Below are 24,419 nucleotides of genomic sequence, written 5' to 3'. Positions count from 1 at the left end.
GTAAAAAGGACACAAAGCTTATTTTATGAGGTTCTGTCGCTGTAGTGAGCCGGAGATTTTTAGAAAATAACGACAACATTGCACAGATGTTGACATGAAAGGGGTCCAAGATGACTTAATGAAAATATAGTCATTTAGTTTCTGGGAGAGAGAGCCTAAAGACAGGAGGAACACACACAGGACGCTCGTGCAGATGTTTCTCCAAAATGAGGTTTTTATTCCACTCTTGCTTCATCTCCACGAGCACTCCACACTTTACAGTCGTGGACTTAACAGCATTTTGGAGTTTTTACCAGAGGGATTTTTTAAAATATGTAATAAGGTTCTTCTTCTTCCTCTTCTTCTTCGTCTTCCTCCTCCCCTTCCCCTTCTTTATCCTCTTCTTATTCCTTTTCCTCCTCTTCTTCCTCTTCTTCTTCCTCTTCCTCCTCCTCTTCTTCTTCCTTTTCCTCCTCCTCTGCATTTTCCTCCTCTTCTTCCTTTCCCTTCTCTTCTTCCTCTTCCTCTTCTTCTTCCTCTTCCTCCTCCTCTTCTTCTTCCTCTTCCTCCTCTTCTTCCTTTTCCTCCTCTTCTTCCTCTTCCTCCTCCTCTTCTTCCTCTTCTTCTTCCTCTTCCTCTTCTTCTTCCTCTTCCTCCTCCTCTTCTTATTCCTTTTCCTCTTCCTCTTCTTCTTCCTCTTCCTCCTCCTCTTCTTTTTCTTCTTCTTCCTCTTCCTTTTCCTCTTCCTCTTCTTCTTCCTCTTCCTCTTCTTCTTCTTCCTCTTCCTCCTCTTCTTCCTCTTCTTCTTCCTCTTTCTCCTCCTCTTCTTCTTCCTCCTCCTCTTCTTATTCCTTTTCCTCTTCCTCTTATTCTTCCTCTTCTTCTTCTTCCTTTTCCTCCTCTTCTTCCTCTTCCTCCTCCTCTTCTTCTTCTTCCTCTTCTTCTTCCTTTTCCTCCTCTTCTTCCTCCTCCTCCTCCTCTTCTTCTTCTTCCTCTTCTTCTCCCTCTTTTTCTTCCTCTTCTATTTCCTCCTCCTCTCCTTCTTCCTTTTCCTCCTCTTCTTCCTCTTCTTCTTCTTCCTCTTCTTCTCCCTCTTTTTCTTCCTCTTCTATTTCCTCCTCTTCTTCTTTTTCTTCTTCCTCTTCCTCCACTTCTTCCTCCTCTTCTTTTTCTTCCTCTTCCTCCACTTCTTCCTCCTCTTCTTTTTCTTCTTCCTCTTCCTCCTCTTCTTCCTCCGCTTCCTCTTCTTCCTTTTCCTCTTTTTCTTCTTCTTCTTCCTCTTCTACTTCTTTTTCTTCTTCTACATTTACCTTTTTGACCTTTCCCCCTTGTCAAAAACATTCATATTTTACTCCCAAAGTGTCTTGGATCTGCATTTCCTTTAGTTCAATTTCAATATAGAATCCATTTAGAAAAAGCTGTACAAGTATATTTGATTTCTAAGCAGCTCAACGATGGAATATTGTGTGATTTTGGACAAATAAAGGATTCAAAACAATAATAAGTAGGCAAATATATGGTACTTATGAAGGAGGAGAGGAAGACGAGGAGGAAGAGGAAGAAGAGGGAGAGGAAGAAGAGGAGGAAGAAGAAGTGGGAGAGGAAGAAGAGGGAGAAGAGGTAGAGGAAGAAGAGGAAGAGGAGGGAGAAAAACAAGAGGAGGAAGAAGAAGAGGGAGAGGAAGAAGAGGAGGGAGTAGAAGAGGGAGAGGAAGAAGAGGAGGAAGAAGAGGGAGAGGAAGAAGAGGAGGAAGAAGAGGGAGAGGAAGAAGAGGAGGAAGAAGAGGAAGAAGAGGGAGAGGAAGAAGAGGAGGGAGAAGAAGAAGAGGAAGAAGAGGGAGAGGAAGAAGAGGAGGAAGAAGAGGAGGGAGAAGAGGAAGAAGAGGGAGAGGAAGAAGAGGAAGAGGAAGAAGAGGGAGAGGAAGAAGAGGAGGGAGAAGAAGAAGAGGGAGAGGAAGAAGAGGAGGAAGAAGAGGAGGGAGAAGAGGAAGAGGAAGAAGAGGAAGAGGAAGAGGAAGAAGAGGAGGGAGAAGAGGAAGAAGAGGGAGAAGAAGAAGAAGAAGAAGAGGGAGAGGAAGAAGAGGAAGAAGAGGGAGAGGAAGAAGAGGAGGAAGAAGAGGGAGAGGAAGAAGAGGAGGAAGAAGAGGGAGAGGAAGAAGAGGAGGAAGAGGGAGAGGAAGAAGAGGAGGAAGAAGAGGGAGAGGAAGAAGAGGAGGAAGAAGAGGAAGAAGAGGGAGAGGAAGAAGAGGAGGGAGAAGAAGAAGAGGAAGAAGAAGAGGCAGAAGAGGGAGAGGAAGAAGAGGAAGAAGAAGAAGAGGGAGAGGAAGAAGAGGGAGAGGAAGAAGAGGAGGAAGAAGAGGGAGAGGAAGAAGAGGAGGAAGAGGGAGAGGAAGAAGAGGGAGAGGAAGAAGAGGAGGAAGAAGAGGAAGAAGAGGGAGAGGAAGAAGAGGAAGAAGAAGAGGCAGAGGAAGAAAAGGAGGCAGAGGAAGAAGAAGAAACATGGCCACTCTCCCAACAATGGAATAGTGTGTGATTTTGGACGAATAAAGGATTCAAAACAATGATAAGTAAGCAAATATTTGGTACTCATGAAGTCGAAAAAGAAGTGAACGAGAGGCCACGTTTGATCCTCTTTAGGGATGAGAGTTTTTCTTATTCAGCGGGCGATGGTTTCTTTCTTTACTCGTGCAACGGCTCAATTTGTTAAAGTCCATAAAATGGCACAATGTTCTTCACAATCCTCGGGTCAAATGGGGGGAAAATGAGTTTGGTTTTGTGAAAAAAGCGAGCCACAAAATAATCAGAGTGAAATTGGCTCCGACCGATTGGAAAAAGCGCCGACGCAGTGAAATAAAATGAGGCGTTTTCTTTTCACGACGTGCCGTCTGGAGCGGCCCCGTCTAATTGCTTTGTCTCCCATTGCGATTCTTCATTTCGATGTTCTCCACGTAGTTTGGACGCGGAACACGGCTTTGACCTTTGTCTCATTAAAATCACACCTCGCGGGCGCCCCCCGGGTTTCAATTCGTCTTCGCCGTATCTTTTGAATGACAAAAAAAGAAGCAGAAGCGGCTCCAAAAAAAATCAAACAAAATTCCATCCATTGATTTTCCCCTTTGCGGAGCAGCATTTTGACTGAGCGTCTTTTAGTTCAGCGAAAGAGTGGAGCTGGAGCTGCTTTTAAAAGTAACTAGTTAAGTTCCCTCGTTACTCCTATAACAGTCAGCCTCGAACACCAACTCAGACTGTGCAGACAGGCCGGCCGAGAAGAGGAAGAAGGAGGAGGGAGAGGGAGAAGAGGAAGAGGAGGAAGAGGAGGAAGAAGAGGAAGAAGAGGGAGAGGGAGAGGAAGAAGAGGAGGGAGAAGAAGAGGGAGAGGAAGAAGAGGAAGAAGAGGAAGAGGAGGGAGAAGAAGAGGGAGAGGGAGAGGGAGAGGAAGAAGAGGAGGGAGAAGAAGAGGGAGAGGAAGAAGTGGAGGAAGAAGAGGAAGAAGAAGAGGAAGAGGAGGGAGAGGAAGAAGAGGGAGAGGAAAAAGGAAGAAGAAGAGGAAGAGGAGGGAGAGGGGAAGAAGAAGAGGAAGAGGAGGAAGAGGGGGAGAGGAAGAAGAAGAAGAGGAAGAGGAGGGAGAGAAAGAAGAGGAGGGAGAGGAAGAAGAGGGAGAAGGGGGGGAAGAGGAGGGAGAGGAAGAAGAGGAGGATGAAGAAGAGGAAGAGGAGGAAGAGGGGGAGAGGAAGAAGAAGAAGAGGAAGAGGAGGGAGAGAAAGAAGAGGAGGGAGAGGAAGAGGAGGAGGTAGAAGAAGAGGGAGAGGAGGAAGAGGGGGAGAAGAAGAGGAAGAGGAGGGAGAGGAAGAGGAGGGAGAGTAAGAAGAGGAGGATGAAGAAGAGGAAGAGGAGGAACAGGGAGAAGATGAGGAAGAAGAAGAGGAAGAGGAGGGAGAGGAAGAAGAAGAGGGAGAGGAGGGAGAGGAAGAAAAGGAGGCAGAGGAAGAAGAAGAAACATGGCCAGTTTCCCAACTGAACACACACTGGTTCAAAGGTCAAGTTTATTTATAAAGCACATTGAAAACCACCGTCTCTGTGCTGCACACGGGCAACACAAAGTGCAACAAATAAAAAGAATTATACAATGAAATCACAATTCTAACTGTAAACAAAGGTGAAACAAGAACCATGAAACAGATCCTGCTCAGTGTGTTCTGCAAAAGTAAAAGAGGTTTGAAAACATTCATGGTCTGAGCTGTTTTAATGCTCGAGAGAAGAACGTTCCAAAGTCTGGGAGCCGCAGCGGCAGAAGATAATCTAGTCAAATGTATAAACTTTTAACTTCTTGCCGCACTTTTGTAAAAGTAAATGTAGCAGTGGGCGGCCGCTCTCCTGGGATATTTGACGGCACAGAGAGAAGCGATGAAGGCGCTTCAACTGTGCTTTGTAACACGTGGACACCTGCGGCCGATATATGTACAAGAAAACCTTTATAGATTTAGATTCAGGAGCAGAGCCAAGGAAACTTTGGATTTGATCCTTGGAGAGTTACAGCACGATGGCACAGTGGTTAGTGCCCGTGAGTCAGAGCTAGACCGTCCCGGGTTCGATCCCCGGCCGGACAGGGCCCCTCTGTGAGGAGTCTGCATGTTCTCCCTGTGTCCTAAAAGATGGGTCAAATACAGAGGACGAGTTTCCTGACAGGTAACCTTAACCCTAATGTAAACAAAGCCACTGCTAACATTAGCTACAGGTCGTAACAACAATGCAGCGCTTAAAGGAACAGGCCACCATTTTTACAGACTGACATATGTTCTTACCTGAGCTTAGAGGAGTTGATGTGTACCTGTCTGGTATTTATGTGTGCGCTCAGTCACGCAAAAAGACCAAAGATGTTGCTAGCATTTGGCCTCTCCCAGCATATTCCTTTAGCTCCAACATATCTCAGTGTAAATAAGGTGGCCTGTTTCTTTAAGGCAGGGGTGTCCAAAGTGCGGCCCGCGGGCCAAATGTGGCCCTCAGACCAATTTTTGGTGGCCCTCGGGCTGCTTGCTGAATCGGTTCACTATATCAGAGATGGTCCTTTTTATTTAATATGTAATAATTCTACACAATTCTAACCTAACAACTAGCATTTTATTGTGAGACAGAGCTGGCATTAAAGGTATAGCGGAGGATGTTCTATTTCCGGGTGGATTATCAAGACGATTGGTCCTCCTAATGGTCAATCATTCTGGTGATATGCCTACGTAAGGCCGTCGTGCGCGCTCGCCCCTTGTTAATCTCTGCGCATGCGCACTTTCAAGCCTATGTGAGTTACGCTGTTAGCCATTCGTTGCTGCTCGCAGAACGCACCGAGTCGTTTGAAAATGTCGCAAGAGAAAAAGTGTCTTCGAAGTGTATGAGAAGAAGAGAAAGGCTTCAGAAGAGAGAAACAAGACCAGAGTGTTTTTGGGAGATTCTTCCTCCTCGGAGGCAGGTGGAGCATTGCGCAAGGCATGAGGCACAATTTAAACCTCTGCTACTCGAAGGTTTCGTGGAGCTAACCACCCATGGCCCTTTACCCCGTGTACGCTCCAATATGTGGCCCCCCATGAAAAAAGTTTGGGCACCCTTAAGGTATATTTATTGTCCCCGTAGGGACATTTATCCTCAGCTTTTGACCCGTCCTTCGATGCCACTTGGAGCAAACCTGTAAGGAGCACCGGGTGACGGCAGTGCAGGGATCCATCTCCAAATGTGGAGCAAGGCTAAGGGCCAGAAGCCCCTGGCTGGAGGATTCACCTATTGTACATGTTTTTAGTGGTAGGGGAAACCGGAGTATCCAGAAGAAACCTACACAGACACAAGGAGAACATGCAAACCCCTAACCACTGCGCCACCGTGTCAGGCTTTCCCGGTTCGATCCTGCTATGTGGAGTTTGCAAGTTCTCCCCGTGTCTGCGCAGGTTTCCTCTGAGTACACCTACCTCTAAAAACATGTACAATAGGGCGGAATTTGTCATGTGTAGCCCATCAGTGTTCATTTTCATTAGTTGAGATTTAGTCAAATAATTAAATAAATAATAATTTAAAGAGGCTAGATGCAAGCTGGTAACTTTATACTCACTACTGCCACCTCAGGTCTTACGTGTAACTGCAGCTTCTATATGAATTAACACCTTTTTGAGTGACAGTGCAGGATGAACAGGTCTGGGCTCATTCTACACATTAGGACATGGCTGGAACATGTAGGGGGAGGAAAATGCTTAGTTTTAACCTTTTGTATAGTCCCTTTAACCCCTTAACTCCCACCTGAACCGAGCACATTTTCTCAAGTTTGGCTTTACCCCAGTCCAAAAGCTTCTGGAAAAAAGCTGTGAAAATAGCAACAAAACTGAGACGAAAACAATGATGGAAATGTGACAAAAAAGTGAGAAAACATTGACAAAAAGTGACAAAAAATTGACGAAAAAATGACAAAAATGTGATAAAAATTAGACAAAAAAATAACAAAATTACAAAAAAATTACAAAAATGTGACAAAAAATGACCCAAAAAAAAGACAAAAATGTGACAAAATGCTACAAAAAAAAAATGTGATTAAAAAAATTGACAAAAAACCCCCAAAAAATTGACCAAAAAATGACTAAAAAATGACAAAAATGTGACAAAAAAGGACAAAAAATTGATAAAAAACGGACGAAAAACGGACAAAAATGTGACAAAAAATGACAAAAATTTGACAAAATTTGACAAAAAAATAAAAATTTGATTAAAAAACTGACGAAAAACTGACAAAAATGTGACTAAAAAAATTGACGGAAAAATGACAAAAATGTGACAAAAAAAAAAATGATGGAAAAAAATCTGATGACGTGAGGAAAAAGATCCTCTCGGTTCAGGCGGGAGTTAAGAGGTTAAGACAGATTTAGTTTTAATCAAGAACCACACAAACAAAGCTCTTTTCGCTTTTTGAAATGAACGCTTCCCAAAGCCTCCGCTCCGGTTTCAGTCCTGGTCGTTCACTTTGACTCATCACTGTCGTCTCCTTCTCACATCCCGGTGAGTCGTGGCTCAAATCCTTTCTCTGATCTGCTTCCGTCCAGCTTTAGTCCCGGTTCTTTTATTCCCCCCCCCCGCTATTTAGTTCCTGCATCAAACACCAATTTCTGAATCACACGCACAAATCTTACAAAAAACGAATATATAACCGGAATCGCGAAACCCGCTGTTCCTCCCTGCGTGGAACGTCGGGCGGCAGAACACATCGCACTTCAATTACACGTCGGCGCTTTGTGTGGGACTCAAAGGGAGGCTGTCACGGCGAACAGAGGCGGCGGCGTGAGCGTAAGTGCTCTCTGCGTGTGCACCTGAAAAGCTTGTCAGGCCTGTTACCGACATCAAAGTGCCTTAAGAAAAACGCTGCGAGGAGGAATCAAATGCGCTGTACAAGTGAGGAAGAAGAGGTCGTCATTGCTCACGTGTTTGGAGTTGGAGAGCGGTGATTCTTCAGGAAACATCGGGCTCTGAGCCACAGTTCTTCCATACTGAGATATGTTCTTACCTGAGCTTAGACGAGTTGATGCGTACCTGTCTGGTCTTTGTGCCCGTGGAAGAGCGTGGTAACTTCCAACTTCACCCTCGTTTGGAGCTATCGGAATACATCGGGAGAGGCTAAATGCTAACAACATCTTTGATCGTTTTGCGTGACTGAGCGCACGCACAAAGACCAGACAGGTACGCATCAACTCGTCTAAGCTCAGGTAAGAACATATCTCAGTGTGGAAAAACGGTGGCCTGTTCCTTTAAAGTCTATATTGAATCACTTGTGAAATATGGGGGTGGCAGCATCATACTGTGGGGTTGTGTTGCTGTGGGAGGGACTGGTGCACTTTTGACAAGCCTCTCCCGGCAGCACGTTTTTCAAGCTCTCATTTGCGAACTCGTTCTTCTCGCTGTGGCCATCGAGCTTTTAGCCCGTGATTAGCTTTTTGTTTTGTTTTCTGTTTTCTATTATTTCAGAGTCCGCTTCTCTCTCGCTCCAAACTTTCTTTCTGTTGCCCGATTAGCCTGCAGTGCCCTCTAGCGGCATGTGAAATTATATATGAGAATTTTTTTAAAAGGGGGGGAAAAAAAATCACGTTTTAGTCGCTCTGGCGTGTGCTAAACTATGAAAAAAGAGTACACTTATAGTCGGAAAAATACGGTAATGGGAATAAACGGGGACTGAAGGTTGCTTCTTTACAGACAGATATAAACTGTTTATAGATACAGATTTTGATTTGATATTTACACACTGAACCTCTCCTGGAACCGCCACCTTAACGTGGTGGAGGGGTTTGAGCGCCCGAATGATCCTGGGAGCTCTGTTGTCGGAGGCTTTGTGCCCCTGGTAGGGTCTCCCAGGGCAAACAGGTCCTAGGTGACGGGTCAGACAAAGAGCAGTTCAGAAGCCCCTTGAGAGACCAACAGGCCCGGTTAATCGTGAGGCCATCCTTCTGTGGACCCACCACCTGCAGGAGGAGCCATAAGGGGCTGGTGCCATGTGATTTGGGCAGCTCGGACGGCCCACACGACCCGGCAACGGACAAGTGGAAGAAGATGGATGGATGGATTTACACACTGAAGTATCTATCAAAGCCGAGAGAGAAAAAGTCTCAAAGAAATCATCTGTGCCTCTTGACACTAGTGTTTGAAGAGAACAGTGTTTTAGGTTACGGTCGACACAAAGAAGAGCTTTTGGAAATGAAAAGACTCATTCCATGTTTGTTTCTATCTTACATATATTCACCAAGTGTGTGCAGTATTACAATATCATATTGTTTTCAGAGTCTATAATGTTGATCTGCTCTGCTTTTTAAAGAGGGGGTATTATCCTTTTTTCAATCACATAGCACCAGTCTATATCACACTACAATGATGACGAAACCTTCTGTTGGTCTGTAAATGCAGTAAATTAGAATAACTGCCTTGTATAAAATGTCTCTCTCAAAATGGCTGTAGTGAATGTCTTGAAATAGGCCTCTGTCTCTTTAAGAACCTCTGAGCCTCTCCGACACGCCCCCTCCACACGCTGTCTGTGGCATCAGTGGGGAGGGGGTTCTGCTGAGGAGCAGTGGTTGGTTACTCGGCTGGTGACGAAAGCTCGGAGGCGTCTCCAGGAGGTGGGGGCGTTCCTAGGAGGACTCAGGCAAACCTATCCCTAAAATGGCCGCCATCAGACTTTTTACAGATTACTCAAAAATACGTGAATGTGCCAAGGCAACACTTCAGGCATGTTTTTAATGAGGGAATGACATAATAACATGATGTAAATCTTGAAAAAGTCAATTTTGCATAACACCCCCCCTTTAAAGCACAGCCCACTTCTCGTACAGTGCTGATGAAACACAGTTTGTCATGATCTGAGTTAGAGACTGGTGAATTTAAGCATTTACATTTTTGAACATTTCCGAGCTAAAGTCCCCTTTGAATGTTTCTGGAAATGTATCTGAAATGTTCGGGTTTGACGTGGGAACCCCAACTCCAAACAGAAAAGGTCACAATACAACTGTGTGCAAAATAAAGGCATAACCAGACCTTATCCACACAAACGCATAATTACTGAGCCGCTTTCATTCATTTGAGCCGCGGTCTATATGGGCTTTATTGGATTCCCTCATCGTCGCCGTTGCCTTTCCCACAGCGCCGTGCGCCGAGCTCAATTATTTCAATCAGTTTAGACAGAGCCAGTTAGCGGCGGCGCTCGCCCGACTGTCCCCGGTCCCTGCGGTACGTTCTTTAAATGTAAATCGCTCCAGATCAATACGGCCTGGCGCTGACCGAGCGAAGGGCTGAAGCGCTGACTGCGAACTTCCACGCCTTCGCTTTTGACGCCATCCTCGACAACTTCCCTCCTTCTTCCCCGAGTGACGGGAGAGGAGCGCGCAGAGGAGGACGGAGGCGCCGCTTTTTAAATTGGCTTTTTAGATGTACAAGACGCAGCAGCGGCAGCAGCGAACACCAGCGCACGCACAAAGGGCGACACGGCTATTAAGAGCGCGGTGACAGGCCGGAGGCAATTTAAAACAGAGAGAGGAGAGCAGCGGGAGACAGAAGGGATGAGGCTCGGAGGGTGCAGTTTGTTGGGGAATAAATTAAGAAGGAACTTTGCGTAAGTTTAGGGCAAACCATGGACGGATTGTTTTGTTTCCTGCTTTTGCCAGTTTTTCATCAATTTTTCGTCACTTTTTTGTCAATGTTTTCTCACTTTTTTGTCATATTTCCATCATTGTTTTCGTCTCAGTTTTGTTGCTATTTTCACAGCTTTTTTCCAGAACCTTTTGGACTGGGGTAAAGCCAAACTGGAGAAAATGTGCTCGGTTCAGGTGGGAGTTAAGGGGTTAAAGGAACAGGCCACAGTTTGTCCGTACCGAGATATGTTCTTACCTGAGCTTAGAGGAGTTGATGTGTACCTGTCTGGTCTTTGTGCCCGTGGAAGAGCGTGGTAGCTTCTAACTTCACCCCGTTTGGAGCCATAGGAATATACTGGGAGAGGCTAAATGCTAACAACATCTTGGGTCTTTGTGCATGACTGAGCGCACGCACAAAGACCAGACAGGTACACATCAACTCGTCTAAGCTCAGGTAAGAACATATCTCAGTATGGACGAACTGTGGCCTGTTTCTTTAACCCCTTAACTCCCACCTGAACCGAGCACATTTTCTCCAGTTTGGCTTTACCCCAGTCCAAAAGGTTCTGGAAAAAAGCTGTGAAAATAGCAACAAAACTGAGATGAAAACAATGATGGAAATGTGACAAAGAAGTGAGAAAACATTGACAAAAAAAGTGACGAAAAATGTATGAAAAAGTGACAAAAATGTCACAAGAAATTGACACAAAATTGATGAAAAAATGAGAAAAAAAGACAAAAAAATTATAAAAAATTGATGAAAAAATGACAAAAATGTGATAAAAAAACAATATGAAAATGTGATAAAAATTTGACAAAAAAATTACAAAAAATTGTCAAAAAAAGACAAAAAAATTACTAAAATGTGACAAAAATGTGATAACAAAAAAAAGACGAAAAAATGACAAAAATGTGACAAAAAAGCTACAAAAAAATGAGTTGAATACCCAACAAAAAAATGATGGAAAAAAAATCTGATGACGTGAGGAAAAAGATCCTCGCGGTTCAGGCGGGAGTTAAGAGGTTCACCATGTACCACAACAAATCAAAGACAATTACTATATCTCGGACATTTTATCAACAAAAAGCATGTTCCCATTTTTATATGACTTGGTATCAGCATTAGACTCACCGGCCAATCACAAGATGGCCGCCTCGTTTGCCACATCAACGAGCGTCGCGTCCCATCTGTCCCAGGTGTGACATCACACAACGCCTGGAAGTATTGCTACTTCCGGGTCGAGAGTTCCACAGATAAACACAGCAAAAAAACGCAGCTTTATCTGAATCTCTTGCTGAAATAACAACAGATAAAAGGCCCAAAACGGTTTTACTCCTAAAGAGCTATATGCACGATGTCCCCACGTGACCTCTTCCTGGTCAGGATTGAGAAAAGGTTAATGAGTTACTGGTGGACAGTCGCCGCAGCTTGTTAAAAACATCATGTTCGCTGTCAACCCTACCCCAAAGGAAACGCCAGTGCTCGTAAAGGAGCTTTTATCTTGCAAGATAAAGGCTAGTGTTAAAAAAGGACAATATAAAATGGAAACAACTCAATACAATTTAAACTACTAGCAGGCTGATTCTTTTTTGCGAAGGCTCACTTTAGTTTTAATGTTTATTTTGTGTTAGCCGTTAGTCTCAAGACACCCACGGTTATGAACACGAAGGTTTCCTCCAGTGAAGTCGGTATATCGCTTCATTTGTGTGGGACCTGCTAACTTGGAATGTAAAAGATACAGAAAATCACTTGGGGTCACCGTGCATATAGCGCATTAGAATAATGTATCTCACCATTTCTCCAGGCAAATGAAGATATGGGAAAAAAATATATCATTAATGTCAGAGAACAATCCATAGTCAATGTAATATTTCTTTGCAATCAGATGTTTAAAAAGAGCCTTGTCGTCGTGTCGTTTATGTTACGTCTCTTTTGCTCCAGGTTTCTTCAGAAGCGACTCCTCAGTTTCAGAGCGACCCGCAGACCTTCACCATCGGAGTCCTGCCCCAGCTGCCCGGCTTCCCCCAGCTCTCCCCGGACTGCGAGCTGCAGATCACGGTCAGATACGGCTCCACTAATGCGGCTGTTGGTGATAATCCAAAACGTTCTGTACATCGTCCTGTTCCTGTGTTCAGGCTCTGGAGGACCGGGTCACCGAGATCACTCCGTCGGCGCTGTCTTTTGTCGACTCTGAAACTCCCAGCAACAAACTCATCTACAACGTCACCAAACCTCTGCCTCCGGGACACGGTCAGAAAACGGCATCCAATGAAATATCTCACCTTGGTCAATACAAATATACAGCCATCAACACGGCGGATGAAAGCTCAAAGTTGAGAATGTCTTTAATGAACCAAACTCACCATTTAAGATGCTTGTTCTAGATGAAAACACAAAATGGCCAAAAACTTGCAGTACATTTCTTTCTCATATTCTAGTCAGTAATCCACAGCAAACGTTTCAAATTGCTATCTCTAAGTGTAATATTTGTCCCTATTCACCTGCTGCATCCCGCCACCTTTATTTTGGCGAGATACATTCAGTGACTTTTAAGGCCCCACAGAAACCCTGTAATAAATGCACTTTCACGCAGGAGTCTTGGAGCACCGCGACAGACCGTACTCCCCCGTGGCCCAGTTCTCTCAGGCCGATGTCGACAACAGAAAGATCATCTACAGACCTCCGCCCGCCCCGACGCACCTGCAGGAGCTCTACACCTACTCCTTCACCGGTGAGACACGGATTTTAGGAACCTCTCGGGCTTATGGAGTTTCATTAAGGACTCCCTCAGGCTGCCGTAGTTTGATTCAGGACCCTCTCAGGCTGGCATAGTTTGATTTAGGACCCTCTCAGGCTGCCGTAGTTTGATTTAGGACCCTCTCAGGCTGCCGTAGTTTCCTTTAGGACCCTCTCAGGCTGCCGTAGTTTCCTTTAGGACCCTCTCAGGCTGCCGTAGTTTCATTTAGGACCCTCTCAGGCTGGCGTAGTTTGATTTAGGACCCTCTCAGGCTGCCGTAGTTTGATTTAGGACCCTCTCAGGCTGCCGTAGTTTGATTTAGGACCCTCTCAGCCTGCCGTAGTTTCCTTTAGGACCCTCTCAGGCTGCCGTAGTTTCATTTAGGACCCTCTCAGGCTGCCGTAGTTTCATTTAGGACCCTCTCAGGCTGCCGTAGTTTCCTTTAGGACCCTCTCAGCCTGCCGTAGTTTCCTTTAGGACCCTCTCAGGCTGCCGTAGTTTCATTTAGGACCCTCTCAGGCTGCCGTAGTTTCATTTAGGACCCTCTCAGGCTGCCGTAGTTTCCTTTAGGACCCTCTCAGGCTGCCGTAGTTTCCTTTAGGACCCTCTCAGGCTGCCGTAGTTTCCTTTAGGACCCTCTCAGGCTGCCGTAGTTTCCTTTAGGACCCTCTCAGGCTGCCGTAGTTTCCTTTAGGACCCTCTTAGCCTGCCGTAGTTTGATTTAGGACCCTCTCAGGCTGCCGTAGTTTCCTTTAGGACCCTCTCAGGCTGCCGTAGTTTCCTTTAGGACCCTCTCAGGCTGCCGTAGTTTCCTTTAGGACCCTCTCAGGCTGCCGTAGTTTCATTTAGGACCCTCTCAGGCTGCCGTTGTTTGATTTAGGACCCTCTCAGGCTGCCGTAGTTTGATTTAGGACCCTCTCAGGCTGCCGTAGTTTCCTTTAGGACCCTCTCAGGCTGCCGTAGTTTCATTTAGGACCCTCTCAGGCTGCCGTAGTTTCCTTTAGGACCCTCTCAGGCTGCCGTAGTTTCATTTAGGACCCTCTCAGGCTGGCGTAGTTTCCTTTAGGACCCTCTCAGGCTGCCGTAGTTTGATTTAGGACCCTCTCAGGCTGCCGTAGTTTGATTTAGGACCCTCTCAGGCTGGCGTAGTTTCCTTTAGGACCCTCTCAGGCTGCCGTAGTTTCCTTTAGGACCCTCTCAGGCTGCCGTAGTTTCCTTTAGGACCCTCTCAGGCTGCCGTAGTTTCATTTAGGACCCTCTCAGGCTGCCGTAGTTTCCTTTAGGACCCTCTCAGGCTGCCGTAGTTTCCTTTAGGACCCTCTCAGGCTGGCGTAGTTTGATTTAGGACCCTCTCAGGCTGCCGTAGTTTCCTTTAGGACCCTCTCAGGCTGCCTTGGTTTCCTTTAGGACCCTCTCAGGGTGCCGTAGTTTGATTTAGGACCCTCTCAGGTTGCCGTAGTTTCCTTTAGGACCCTCTCAGGCTGCCGTAGTTTCCTTTAGGACCCTCTTAGGCTGCCGTAGTTTGATTTAGGACCCTCTCAGGTTGCCGTAGTTTCCTTTAGGACCCTCTCAGGCTGCCGTAGTTTCCTTTAGGACCCTCTCAGCCTGCCGTAGTTTCCTTTAGGACCCTCTCAGGCTGCCGTAGTTTCCTTTAGGACCCTCTCAGGCTGCCGTAGTTTCCTTTAGGACCCTCTCAGGCTGCCGTAGTTTCCTTTAGGACCCTCTCAGGCTGCCGTAGTTTCCTTTAGGACCCTCTCAGGCTGCCGTAGTTTCATTTAGGACCCTCTCAGGCTGCCGTAGTTTCATTTAGGACCCTCTCAGGCTGCCGTAGTTTGATTTAGGACCCTCTCAGGCTGGCGTAGTTTCCTTTAGGACCCTCTCAGGCTGCCGTAGTTTCCTTTAGGACCCTCTCAGGCTGCCGTAGTTTCCTTTAGGACCCTCTCAGGCTGCCGTAGTTTGATTTAGGACCCTCTCAGGCTGCCGTAGTTTGATTTAGGACCCTCTCAGGCTGCCGTAGTTTCATTTAGGACCCTCTCAGGCTGCCGTAGTTTCATTTAGGACCCTCTCAGGCTGGCGTAGTTTCCTTTAGGACCCTCTCAGGCTGCCGTAGTTTGATTTAGGACCCTCTCAGGCTGCCGTAGTTTGATTTAGGACCCTCTCAGGCTGCCGTAGTTTCATTTAGGACCCTCTCAGGCTGGCGTAGTTTCCTTTAGGACCCTCTCAGCCTGCCGTAGTTTCCTTTAGGACCCTCTCAGGCTGCCGTAGTTTCATTTAGGACCCTCTCAGGCTGCCGTAGTTTCCTTTAGGACCCTCTCAGGCTGCCGTAGTGTCCTTTAGGACCCTCTCAGGCTGCCGTAGTTTCATTTAGGACCCTCTCAGGCTGCCGTAGTTTGATTTAGGACCCTCTCAGGCTGCCGTAGTTTCCTTTAGGACCCTCTCAGGCTGCCGTAGTTTGATTTAGGACCCTCTCAGGCTGGCGTAGTTTCCTTTAGGCCCCTCTCAGGCTGCCGTAGTTTCCTTTAGGACCCTCTCAGGCTGCCGTAGTTTCCTTTAGGACCCTCACAGGCTGCCGTAGTTTGATTTAGGACCCTCTCAGTCTGCCATAGTTTGATTTAGGACCCTCTCAGTCTGCCATAGTTTCATTTAGGACCCTCTCAGTCTGCCATAGTTTCCTTTAGGACCCTCTCAGTCTGCCATAGTTTCCTTTAGGACCCTCTCAGGCTGCCATAGTTTCCTTTAGGACCCTCTCAGGCTGCCGTAGTTTCATTTAGGACCCTCTCAGGGTGTGTCTCCTCTGGGACCCTTTGCCTCTGGAGTTGTAGCTTTGCGGCTTTGACTGAAAGGAAATATTTCTGCACAAATTGATGAAACGCTCAGACAGAAGATAAGAAACCGTGTTATTTGGCATTTGGCGTCGAAGTTATAATCAGCGGCGGCAGTAATAGATTTCTAGCAATGTAAATCAGGCTCGTTTCAGATAATACTAATCCCACATCAAAGCCCCCTTTAGTTCGACTTAATCTGGATCGGTGACTTCAAAAGGGAACAACCTCATTATTGAAACCAGTCACCCTGATCCGCTCATGTTTACTGTTACAAACCTGCTGTCCGTCAAAGTGGACCCACCAGGCTCATAAACCTGCCTATGGGCACTTCAGAGTTGATATTTCATGTTTTCTCATCAAAATGTAATCTTTAACTTGTTGACTGCTCATATATATTTAACCATAGATATAAAAATCATCATCAAAGTCCGGCAAAGCTTCACGCCCACTTGTGTTTTGCGCCCACAAAGTTTTCTTTTATGTACAATAGTTGACCAGGAGGAGTTCAATGCAGTGAAACATTCAACAAGTGCATTTAGCAGAAGATCCATCTGTGCAAGCAAACCATTTCTGCTCAGAACCTTATTGCTCGATCTGTCTCACAAACACGGGTGCCCATGTTTGTCGATTGTACAGAAGTACTCAGGCAAACCGGCTCGTCTCATGATCGGGAGGTCGGGGGTTTGTTGTTATTGTGAAGTGATTTGAGCCATGTACAGTGGGAACCATATGTTTATATACCCTTTATTAAAAGACACATTTGCATTTTTTTCTTACTGTTTTCTTACTGACATGAAACCAGAATTAACTTTTTTTTTCATGTCAATTAGAATTAAAAAAATATTTCTATTGCCAGAAGCATGAGAGATAGAATTTTCTAGACAATTTGTGTAGTGTTCTTTCTTCATCTATTTTGTGAAGTGCACCAGTCCCTCCCACAGCAACACAACCCCACAGCATGATGCTGCCACCCCCGTATCATCCCGTTGGGATGGTGTTCTCAGGCTTTTTCCTCCAAACGTGACGATGGTCATTATGGCCATTTTTTCCTGTAATTTTTTCAGTCAGACCACAGGATATATCTCCAAAAATTAAAGTCTTCGTCCATTTTTAATTTGCAAACTCCAAACTGGCTTCTTTTGGAGTAAGGGCAGAGTTCCCTCTCAGCCCATGTCGGTACAGGACTTATTTCACTCTGGATAATGACAAACTCTTACCAGGTTCAGCATCTTTACCTGGCCTTTTAACAATTATTTTAAGTGTCTTGAAATTGTATCCAAGAAAGAACCAGACTTGTGCTTCCAAGGTCATGGCATTGTCATCTGAGCTTTCCCAAATTGTTCATCTTAGTGTATGTAAACTTTTGACTTTGTGAAAAGTAATAATAAATGCGTAGAAATCTTTCATTCTTCTGGCATTTGACAAATAGAAATATTTTTTTAATTGACCTAAAAAAAAGTAAATTCTGGTTTCATGTCAGACAGTGAGAAAAAATGCAAATGTGTCTTTTTATGAAGTGTATGTAAACATCTGGTTCCTGCTGTCGGTACAATATATGGTGAGACCCTTTACCATCTTCCGCACAAGGACAGTGTCGCAACCCAACAGTCATCTTGCCTGTGCGCACTGGCGAGAGGGTGTCACTTATAAAAAGAAGAGGTCGACTGGGGTGTGGTTTATTACAAGCAGCACTGAGAGCACTGTTCTTAAATGGCACATTCTTCTGCCATCGTGCACAGACCCTGCGGAGTTCGTAAGGATTTAAGCCTTTAAAAGGACGTGGGACAGACCTGTGCTTCTCCAACGTACTCAGTTCTTGTGGATTTGCATTTTCTCCGCCTCCAATTTGCCATTGCAGCAAAACATCCTTTATTTGCATATTCATCAGGACCCATGCGCTAACTTTGCACTTCAGCCTCTGCCATTTTTTTAAACGCAAATGTCAGTTACACTTGCTTTTTGCTCCACTTTAGTGCACACTACCATGTTTGTCAGTGTTAAAACGCTTAGTAAATGACCCCCTATATATATGATAGGTATAAAAGATCTTACAGGGCGCTCCGACTAAGCACAAAAAGTTACGCTACACACACACACACACACACACACACACACACAAAGGAAGAAAAGAGAGCGGAGATGAAGAGGAGGAGACAGGTAGAGCCATAATGCACTCCTCCTGCTTATTCGCTCAGTTTCTGCCCTCAACAAGGACAGAAGCAAAACCCTTGAGTGTTACCATGGAGCTCCTGTTACTCACCAAACCCACTCAAATCATATTTGAAGAGAAAGAGATGAAGAGATAATACTTATTTTGGGCAATATGAACCATCTCCGACATTGAGTCCAGGTCCAGTCCATAACAAATCAGCTGCATAAATGATAATGATGCCTTTTCTCTTTGTTTTGTTGCAGTATTATACATTATTGTTACAGTTTATTGAAGAGGTTCATTCAAAAGGCTTTAATTTTATATTAACAATAATAATAATTTATTAAACTAATAAAATAAATAACCCTTGTCACATTCAGAGAAATCTATAGGTCGATCTTCAGGCCTCTTATGGGTTTCAATTTAAAAGTATAGAGGTCAATTCCAGAATCAAAACAACAAAATCCAGGAAATATTTGATTGTAGCCATTTTAGCTGTGAAAGAAGAAACGATCATTATGTCTACCCCCCCAGTCAGTTTTGTGTGCTTATGTCCCCTTGAGCATTAGTGATGTGACGTTCTGACTGAGCGGCTCTTTTGAACAGCTTTACGGTGGACGGTTCAAACTGGATCTCAATTGTGAGAAGAGTCAGTTTACCCAGAACTCCCACAAATGAACACAAGAGTCAGCCCCACAATGGAGCAGGCCACACAAGTGAAAGCTGAATGCACTAAAGTCAAAGCTAAATGCACTAAAAATGATTTGTCACACAGTCCCAGCCTCTTTTTATTAGTTGTGGCGCAAGATTTTATTCACAAACACGTTTATTACACATTATTGAAATTTCGTTTGTTTTTTAGATTAAGATTTTTTTCCCCCAGAGTCTGGTTTAAAATGATGTAGAAAGCAAAAAGAAGTTTGATTTTGATGCCAATGTTGCGAAATCAAGCATTTTAGCATCACAAAAACTGTCCACGAAATCCTGGAGGGACTGAACGCTGTTAAAAAAAAAGCTCACAAAAATACACTTTGCGTGATCATGTCTTGTGAAAAGTCATGATCTGGACATTTCATATATTATTGCGTTTCTTTTGTTTAGTCCGAGGGGGTGTGGTGTTGCGTAAAGCTGTAAACCCGACACTTCTCTCTCTCGCTCTCTGGAGCACGATTGACAAAGCAGAGCAGCTTCCCATGTACAGATCGAAACAGTTGAGATTATAACATTTCTCTGAGTTTTGAAATGGTTCAAAACGGTCCAAGGACGGCTGAGAAACATCCTGATAAAGTCTTCAATCCGAGAACCAGGCTGTTTAAAGAGGGGGTTATTATGCAAAATTTACTTTTTCAAGCTTTACATCATGTTATTATGTCATTCCCTCATTAAAAACATGCCTGAAGTGTTGCCTTGGCACAATCACGTATTTTTGGAACGCCCCCACCTCCTGGAGACGCCTCGGAGCTTTCGTCACCAGGCGAGTAACCGACCACTGCTCCTCAGCAGAACCCCCTCCCCACTGATGCCACAGACAGCGTGTGGAGGGGGCGTGTCGGAAAGGGTCAGAGGTTCTTAAAGAGACAGAGGCCTATTTCAAGACATTCACTACAGCCATTTTGAGAGAGCAAGTTTATATAAGGCAGTTATTCTAATTTACTGCATTTACAGACCAACAGAAGGTTTGGTCATCATTGTAGTGTGATATAGACTGGTGCTATGTGATTAAAAAAAGCATAATACCCCCTCTTTAAATGCACACGCCATACAAAACGATTTGCAGCAACATGCGGTGTTTCAAAACGTGTCAACAATGTTGTCGTAGAAAACAGACTTGAAACGGAGATATTTGGGCATTTGCCTCTTCCCATAATGTTAAGAGGAGTTAATCAGAAAGCAGAGAAAGATCAAAACTAGCCTCTGTTTCGCTGAGGATTTCTCAGTAACCGAGGCACGTAGGATTAAACTTTAATTAAACTAAGCGTGTGTCCTTAGCTATAACATAGATTACACTGTGGTGGTGCAATTATCATGAAAATGGTCTGGATTGTTGGCACTCAACAGCAAAATCCCCAAAACAGCGCGTCACTTAATGTGTTAATATGCTGAAATGAATAATGTAAGTCATATTGTTAACCAATGCTGATATTCGTGTTTTCTTTTTTCAATCCCTGACTTCACGGTTTTTCTCTTCCACAGGGCTGCCGGAGTCTCTCAGCTTCTACTTCACAGGTAAAACACGTTTCAATTTGTTTTCCTGAAAGAAAATCCACACCAGTGTTGATTTTAATTGGTTTATTTTTATTCATGCATTCATCTACTTCACAAGGCCCGTTATCCTGCTACATTTATGCAGCCGCATCACAAAATGTACAGTCTCAGATAAACAGGAGTGGAGGAGTCTGGTCTTTTTCTGCTCCCGTCCCGTCTCTCCTTCAGTTGAGAGATCCATGGTCTTTTTATTTATTTCTTCGCTCCGGGCTGTGCCTCTGAAGCACTTTTCTCCACAGTCCAGCGCTCCGTTCACAAGAGCCGCTCGTGCTTTTATCACCCGTCTGGGCAGTTTCATCGCCCAAAAATGACTTTGAAAAAGCAAGTCCGACATGGCTTTCCTTACTGTAGCAAAGGGCAACAAGCTCTAGCATGTGGATTCTGAAGTGAGATTACAAAGTCACAATGAAGCCTCCTCGGTAGAGATCTATTCACTTGTGTCTCTCCAATGGGGTGGTTTTGTGTATGAAACCAGCCATGCAGCAGTTTGTTCAGAGGGGAAGTGGCCATCAGGACATTTGGGAGGTTTCCTGGTCGGCTGCTGCTGGTTTGTGTCTGAATCGAGCACAAAAGGCTCTTCTTCATTGACCCATGCACAAAAACGCAATAAATAAGGAATATTGGCCTTTTATACGATGGAGTCGTAAAAAATCTAAACTTTCTCTAATTATTCAAAAACTACTTTAACAAATGCTGAATTATGAATATAGTTTTCTACTAAATAAAGATACAAAGACATGGGGAGGAGCAAAGTGGTTCAACATTCCATAAATACATAAATAACGGAGAATGCTAACATGTTGCTTCATGTTAGCATCGTGCTAATGCTAACGCTAGCTAGTGCCAAGCTACAACAACTGTTTTTTCGCTTCTACTGAACAATCTGCTGTGAATAAAAATCCATATGGGCCCGATCTACACTTGACTTTATTTGTAGGTGATAAATAAGTTTATATCTCGCCAGCAAATGGCTAAAAAGAGTGAAAAACTGTGTTTCCCTAAATATTAATAATAAGTATATTGCGCCCCCTTCTATGACGCAATGCCGTCTGTATCTATGAAGGGACACAGTGAGAACAGGCCTGGAGACTAGATGGAGACCTGAGTTGCCACTGGTCACAGAGATGTCTCTGAGACGTCCCCTGGAGACAAGGCGAGTCTCCGGGTCGTCTCTGTGAAAATGAACAAGTTCAATTTCAGCGGAGTCTCTGCAGGGTCTCTGAAAGGCCTCAAGCAGCTGCAGCAATGTTGCTTCGACTTGTGAGACGTTTCTGTGATGTCCTTGTGATGTCTCCGAGACCTGTCGGATACCAAGGAGATCTCAAAGAGTTGTATAGAGCCTTTGAGACATTGCAGGGACGTTGAAAACAAATAGTGTTCTCAGCACAACTGCTTGAGACCGCGTAGACCTCTCGGAGCTAAAATCAAACCTGTTCGTTTTCACAACCTGGAGACTCGCCTTAACTCCAGGGGACGTCTCAGAGACATCTCTGAGACCAGCAGCAACTTGAGTCTCCAACTAGTCTCCAGGCCGGTGGGACAGGCCCTATAGGCCCTGACTTAATTATCTCGGGCCCCTGACTGAGCTTGGGCCGCGAGCGCCTAATGAACTTATTTGTCACCTTGATCAGAAAGTGAGCTCCATAAACTTCAGGGCCGTTTTCTCCAAGTGAGGTTTTCAACTTGTTCAAAAACATCTCCACTTTAGCAGCTCCGACAGACTTTACAGACAACATATGAAATGTCACAGATTGTGTAACCTTTTTTTTTTTAAACTAATGATCCCTTCTGAAAACACATATTTGTAACTAACATTTCAATATATTCAGATTAAACTCGAATGTAAAGGCTCTGCTGTAACTATTTGAAAGAGCCATCAGAATCTACCCTCCAAAGCCTGATTAATTAACAAATTGAGCGAACCGTCTAAAGGAATACTGCCCATTACACTTTGAATTATCACCGAGTCTCGATATAATGAAGTGTAATTTTAGCACATTTAGTTAATTGCAGTTTGATGAAGCCTGGTAAGTGTCGGCCCCTTGAACTCCAGGTCTAAAAAGTGAAGTGTTTTATTGCAGTTTTTAAGAATGATAGAATGAAGTGTCGACATGGAGGGATGAGATGAAGCTAAAAACAACTGCTGTCGGCTACTGCCAAGAAAGGCTTTGTAGTGTAGTTTTTATGAGACTAAAACTATTGCTAAAATGTCCAGATATGTCAACTTAAAACATGACGAGACTAAAATCATCCAAACCTCCAGTGACAGTTTCAAAGAGCCTCATATCGTTTAACTTCACTGCCAAAGGATCAGCTCTGAGCTTTGTCCATGTGGGTGAAGCTCCATGAAGCAGAGGAACAAGATTAAATATGATTGTATTACATAAATGCAAAGTTCACTAAATCTTTCCTAAAGGAATAGTTCACCGTTTTTCCATACTGAGATATGTTCTTACCTGAGCTTAGACGAGTTGATGTGTACCTGTCTGGTCTTTGTGTCCGTGGAGGAGTGTGGTCGCTTCCAACTTCACCCCCGTTTGGAGCTATAGGAATACATAAGGAGAGGCCAAATGCTAACAACATCTTTGGTCTTTTTGCGTGACTGACTGAGCGCACACACAAAGACCAGACAGGTACACATCAACTCGTCCAAGCTCAGGTAAGAACATATCTCACTATGTAAAAACAGTGAACTATTCCTTTAAATTTTGTCGACTAAATCTGCATGGCATTTCAGTGGATTCAAACTGGACTAAAATGGAAGAGAATTATTTGACTAAATCTCGAGTAAATTAAAGGACATTTTCATCAAAAGACTAAAACTAAATTAAAATATGTTGTCAAAGTGAACACTGATTCAGCCCCATTCATAGTATGATCCCGAGTGGTCTGTGAAATTAACATGTATGCTAAATCTCCTCCTATGAAGTCTGTTGCTTTAAAGGGCAAAAAGGCGGGAATCCCCGCCCTCATGGGGCGGATGGACCGGCTACGAGCCTCCACAGAGCTCCAGAGCCTGTCAATCAGAGATTCAGGCTTCCACTTTTTATTTCTGCTGCACAAAAAACAGCATGGTTAAAATATGACTCTTTGAAGCCAGGCTTTAAAGCAGTTGCAAGGAAGGTCCAAAGCTACATAGAACTCCTGTTTACCAAGTGATGGTGTTGACTTGACAGGTCGTGGAAACAAATTTCCTGCAAGGGACAATAAAGAATCTAATCCCCTGGCCACCAGGGGGTGGTATTGCAGCAATGTCAGCTCTCCTCCATGAGGAACATAGAGAAAGGCTTTCCTCGCCCATCGGTCACAGATGAGGCGAGCTGCACAAGTGCAAACGCCGCAGGTCAGGATAACTGTTAGTCAAACATCGTTGTAAATGAGCCAGAACGGTAGAAATAATTTGCGTGACGGGGAATCACAGTCCAAAAGCATCGTAAAGTAGAAAGAATAAACCTGTACCCAAAGCCAAACCATCTCTGTAATAAAGCAATCACCTTGATAACTGTGACCTACACGTATTTCAGAGATCAGGAATTGTAATTGTTTATGCTGAGAAGAAATCGTGTCGAAGAAAACCTTTGCACATCAATTACTAAAGGCAGGTCCGTTGGAGATGAGGATTCAAGCGTACATGAATAAAAAAAATAGTTCCCGCACACTGCCAACCTTGCAAAAATAGTTTATTTGGAAAAGATCAACTTTCCGGTCCTGACACCTTCATCAGACAAATTGCTCATCATTTTGCCGAGACGAAAAACACATACATTTTTCATGCAATGCTCTAAAATGTTTGGCTGGTTTTCGGGCCTCAGGAGGAGCTAGTTCTGGGCTTCAAGATCACTCAAAGCTGCAGGTCTGTTTTGATGAGAGAATTGGCACATGGTCAAGGGCTTATTTCTGTTTCGAGGAAGGAAACATGGAGCTAAAGGATGTGCGAGAAGCCGGTGCTGTCCCTGTGACTCGGAGCGCAGGTGTGGAGGCCGCTGTACGGGCGCTCATGGGAAAAAGTTGTTGACTCGGAAATAGCCGCCGTCTCGGAGGCCACGGCTGAACAAAAGCCCGAGAGGCCGAAAGGACGGACAGGAGAAAACCAAGGCGTTGAAAAATCGATAGCCCTTGACAATGAAACAAAGCCCATCCAGGTCTGCCTTCGAAGGGCAAACATCAATGATTTGTCGGGTTCCGTTGAAAAATGTCTCTTCTGGGGAAATAATGAGCGGAGATTAGAACCTCCCCTTTGTGGAACATCTTTGTAATGGCGGGAACAGCAGCGGCCCATGAGCGATGATGCGTTTAATGACCGACCGGCAGAATGGGGGGGAATC

The 24,419-nt window shown here is 44.6% G+C and overlaps 1 protein-coding gene across 1 annotated transcript in view; it reads left to right on the top strand.

Annotated features, from left to right (window-relative positions):
• The window catches only part of fras1 (Fraser extracellular matrix complex subunit 1), a 421,086-nt gene that overhangs the window by 309,964 nt on the left and 86,703 nt on the right, over positions 1-24,419 (top strand). The window contains exons 31-34 of the mRNA XM_079566634.1: positions 12,057-12,173; positions 12,251-12,365; positions 12,709-12,846; positions 20,023-20,055. Of these exons, the coding sequence (XP_079422760.1) occupies positions 12,057-12,173; positions 12,251-12,365; positions 12,709-12,846; positions 20,023-20,055 (403 nt within the window). The remainder of the gene's footprint in view (positions 1-12,056; positions 12,174-12,250; positions 12,366-12,708; positions 12,847-20,022; positions 20,056-24,419) is intronic.

The sequence above is a fragment of the Gobius niger genome (genome assembly GCF_951799975.1).
Source record: "Gobius niger genome assembly, chromosome: 1".
In the NCBI taxonomy this organism is placed as follows: domain Eukaryota; kingdom Metazoa; phylum Chordata; class Actinopteri; order Gobiiformes; family Gobiidae; genus Gobius; species Gobius niger.
Note: the sequence above shows the minus strand (reverse complement) of the source record. Positions and strands in the feature narration are given on the sequence as shown.